This window comes from Eucyclogobius newberryi, unplaced genomic scaffold (genome assembly GCF_026437365.1).
Source record: "Eucyclogobius newberryi isolate DKJ021-1_F unplaced genomic scaffold, fEucNew1.0.hap1 SCAF_6, whole genome shotgun sequence".
NCBI classification, from domain to species: domain Eukaryota; kingdom Metazoa; phylum Chordata; class Actinopteri; order Gobiiformes; family Gobiidae; genus Eucyclogobius; species Eucyclogobius newberryi.
In genome coordinates, this window is record NW_027316278.1 from 8,607,307 (window position 1) to 8,610,366 (window position 3,060).

General features: G+C 47.6%; 1 protein-coding gene across 1 annotated transcript; it reads left to right on the forward strand.

The window, feature by feature from the left end:
• Positions 1-328: 328 nt before the first annotated feature.
• On the forward strand, positions 329-1,687 carry LOC140346863 (uncharacterized). The gene is made up of 2 exons (XM_072433084.1): positions 329-1,062; positions 1,674-1,687. The coding sequence occupies exons 1-2, from the start codon at positions 330-332 to the stop codon at positions 1,685-1,687; spliced, it is 747 nt and encodes a 248-aa protein (XP_072289185.1). The 5' UTR covers position 329.
• Positions 1,688-3,060: the final 1,373 nt, after the last annotated feature.

The window sequence follows — 3,060 nt, forward strand, 5'->3', positions numbered from 1 at the left end:
GTGTAAAGTGTAATGTGTAAAGTGTAATGTGTAAAGTGTAACTTGTAACGTGTAAAGTGTAAAGTGTAACGTGTAACATGTAACATGTAACGTGTAAAGTGTAATGTGTAAAGTGTAATGTGTAAAGTGTAATGTCTAATGTGTAAAGTGTAATGTGTAAAGTGTAACTTGTAATGTGTAACGTGTAAAGTGTAATGTGTAATGTGTAATGTAACAGCTAAAATTGTGTTTTTGTGCTGAGATTTTTGGTTTACATTAAATTTGAGAAACTTAAATTCTGTGACTGTTTTTTTCTTCTTCACAATGTTGATGCTGTTTTTTGGCAGATCATGGAAGGCCACCCTCCAGATGTCCTGCCTCCTCAGGTCTTTGTTCCCCCGGAGCTCACAGATGGAGAGTCCTTCCACGTCTTTGTGATCTACAGCAGCGCTGACCTTCTCTGGACACACGCTCTGATCCAGGAGCTGGAGGACAGGGGCCTGAGGGTGTGCTTCCACGAAAGGGACTTCATTCCAGGACGTCCCATCCTGGAGAACATGTCCGACTGCATCCAGCAGAGTCAGAAGGTGCTGCTGGTCCTGAGCCAGGACTTTGTGAAGAGCCAGTGGTGTCTGCTGGAGGTCAACATGTCCCTGTTCAGAGACAGTCTGCAGAGGACACACATAGTGCCTGTGCTGCTGCAGAAGGACCTGTCCATCCCTCTGTACCTCAGCCACCTCACATACCTGGAGGTCAGTCGTCCAGACTTCAGAGAGCAGCTGCTGCAAGTGCTCTGTTTGCCCAACCACCAACTCCAGAACTCCCCGATGGTCAAAGTTATTATTCCTGCTGATGAAGATGTTCACAGTGACTCTGACTGTGGAGTTTGGAGCATTGAGATTCCACAACAACTACATCTGATCATTCAAGAGCCTGACCACTACAAAAAGGCCATAAGGTTCATCAACAGAGTCAGTCAAGAGAAAGTAACACCTTTCATCATCACTAATAAGGTCTACCTTAACCTTCACCTTAACTTCTGTTTCCAGACTTTCATAAAACTACTCTTCCTAAGTCTACTTTGTATAGTTTTTTGTCTAATTTTGTTTTTCTTACCCACTTTACCCACTTTTCCATTTTCTGAACCTGCACTTGATAAGTCAAGTTTTGAATATGAAGATCGTGTACTTGAAGATAATGCGAAATGGAAAGTGAAAGGAAGTTCAGGTGGTGTTTCTAGTAGTTCAGTCTCTGTATTAAATATCATTGGTGAACTGCAGACAGCTGTGGTTGAGACATTCACACCGTATGAGGACAAAATGACATTCACAATGACCATGTTTTTAGGTTTTATTATACTTGTTCTTATGTGGATGTGTGTTCATTATTTAAAGATTGGGCCCACATCCATTTTAGAGAAGTTAAAGAAAGCTTCAGGTGAAGCAAACGCTCTTTTGTGTCAGGACAACATTCTTATGGGAGTTGTGACTTCTTCAGACATGTGTCTTGTGAGTGTGTCTCTGGACGCCTGTAAACAAAAGCTCATTGAACACTTTCCAGAGGAACAGGATCTGTTTCACAAAGCGCTCCTGAAAATCTCCTCTGATTATGCGTCTTTGCTTTTTAAAAACAACTTTCCTTTTGAACCACTGAATGACACTGGTCATCTGAATGAAAGTGTGTGCTTCTGTCAGTATGTGCTTCATGAGCTCCACTCTGTAAAATAAATATGAATATCATAAACATGGTGAAACTTCTAGCCAAAACTGAGGTTCTTTCAATTTTAGACTCATTGGAAACTTAGTTAAGTGAAGAGAGCCGTATCAAATATTGATTTATCATCCACTTTGTTTCTGGTGCACAACTCATTACTCCCTCCACAGAGACAAATTGGTTTATTGTTCATGAACATCTTAAGTTGTTTGTTGTTGTTGTTATTATTGCAAAAATAGCTGACATGTCTGGTAAAATAATCAAATAATAAAATCAAATACAAGCTGCAAGGTCTCTGTCTCACACTTCTTACCCCTCCATGTGCCCGGCCGAGGCCTTAAATATCTATTATGTTTGATCAATAATGTTTCACAAATTACACAATGATTACAGGGCTCTGAAGTGAAGATGTCATCACTCTCACGTTGGTGATACTTCAGATTAATCCCAAAACTGTAAAAAACTAAAATAAAAGTCAGGTGTCTGTGTGTCTCCTGCAGCTGCTCAGTGCGTTTACAACAGTCACGATGCAGAAGGACCTTCGCTCCGTTCCACATGATGAACGAGCGGCGCTTGAGTCCGGATGTGTTTCCTTCTCTGCGTCTTTCCCTGGTTTTTGTATCTGCTTTGAAGAACCAGCTCCTCCGTCCAGAGTCTGGTGTGTTCTGCGTGTGGGCGTGTCAGCCGGTGTGGGCGTGTCGGCCGGTGTGGGCGTGTCAGCCGGTGTGGGCGTGTCGGCCGGTGTGGGCGTGTCGGCCGGTGTGGGCGTGTCGGCCGGTGTGGGCGTGTCCGGCCGGTGTGGGCGTGTCAGCCGGGCTAACTCACTCATGGAGACGGCAACCCAGTCAAATGCACACGCCGTTGTCCGCGCCTTTGCCCCGCGCCGTTGCCCCGCGCCGTTGCCCCGCGCTGTTGCCCGCGCCGTTGCCCGCGCCGTTGCCCCGCGCCGTTGCCCCGCGCCTAGTCCGCGCCTTTGCCCGCCCCACGCCGTTGCCCCGCGCCGTTGCACCGCGCCGTTGCCCCGCACCGTTGCCCGCACCGTTGCCCGCGCCGTTGCCCCGCGCCTTTGCCCGCCCCACGCCGTTGCCCCGCGCCGTTGCCCCGCGCCGTTGTCCGCGCCGTTGTCCGCGCCGTTGTCCGCGCCGTTGCGGTGCCCGCTCCGTTGCCCCGCTCGCGTGTTCGATGAGCTGTTTTCCAAAGCACCATTGCTTGTAAGTGCCCAGCTGTACTTTGGAGTCTCGTTGACCAAATTGATCACATGCAAAAGGCATTTCCGGCAGTGCAGTTTGCAGTGCTTCTCGGAGCCTGTGAGCCATTAATAGAGCTCGTAGTTGGAACTTTGAAGGTGGCGCCTGTAACAGGCTTTGC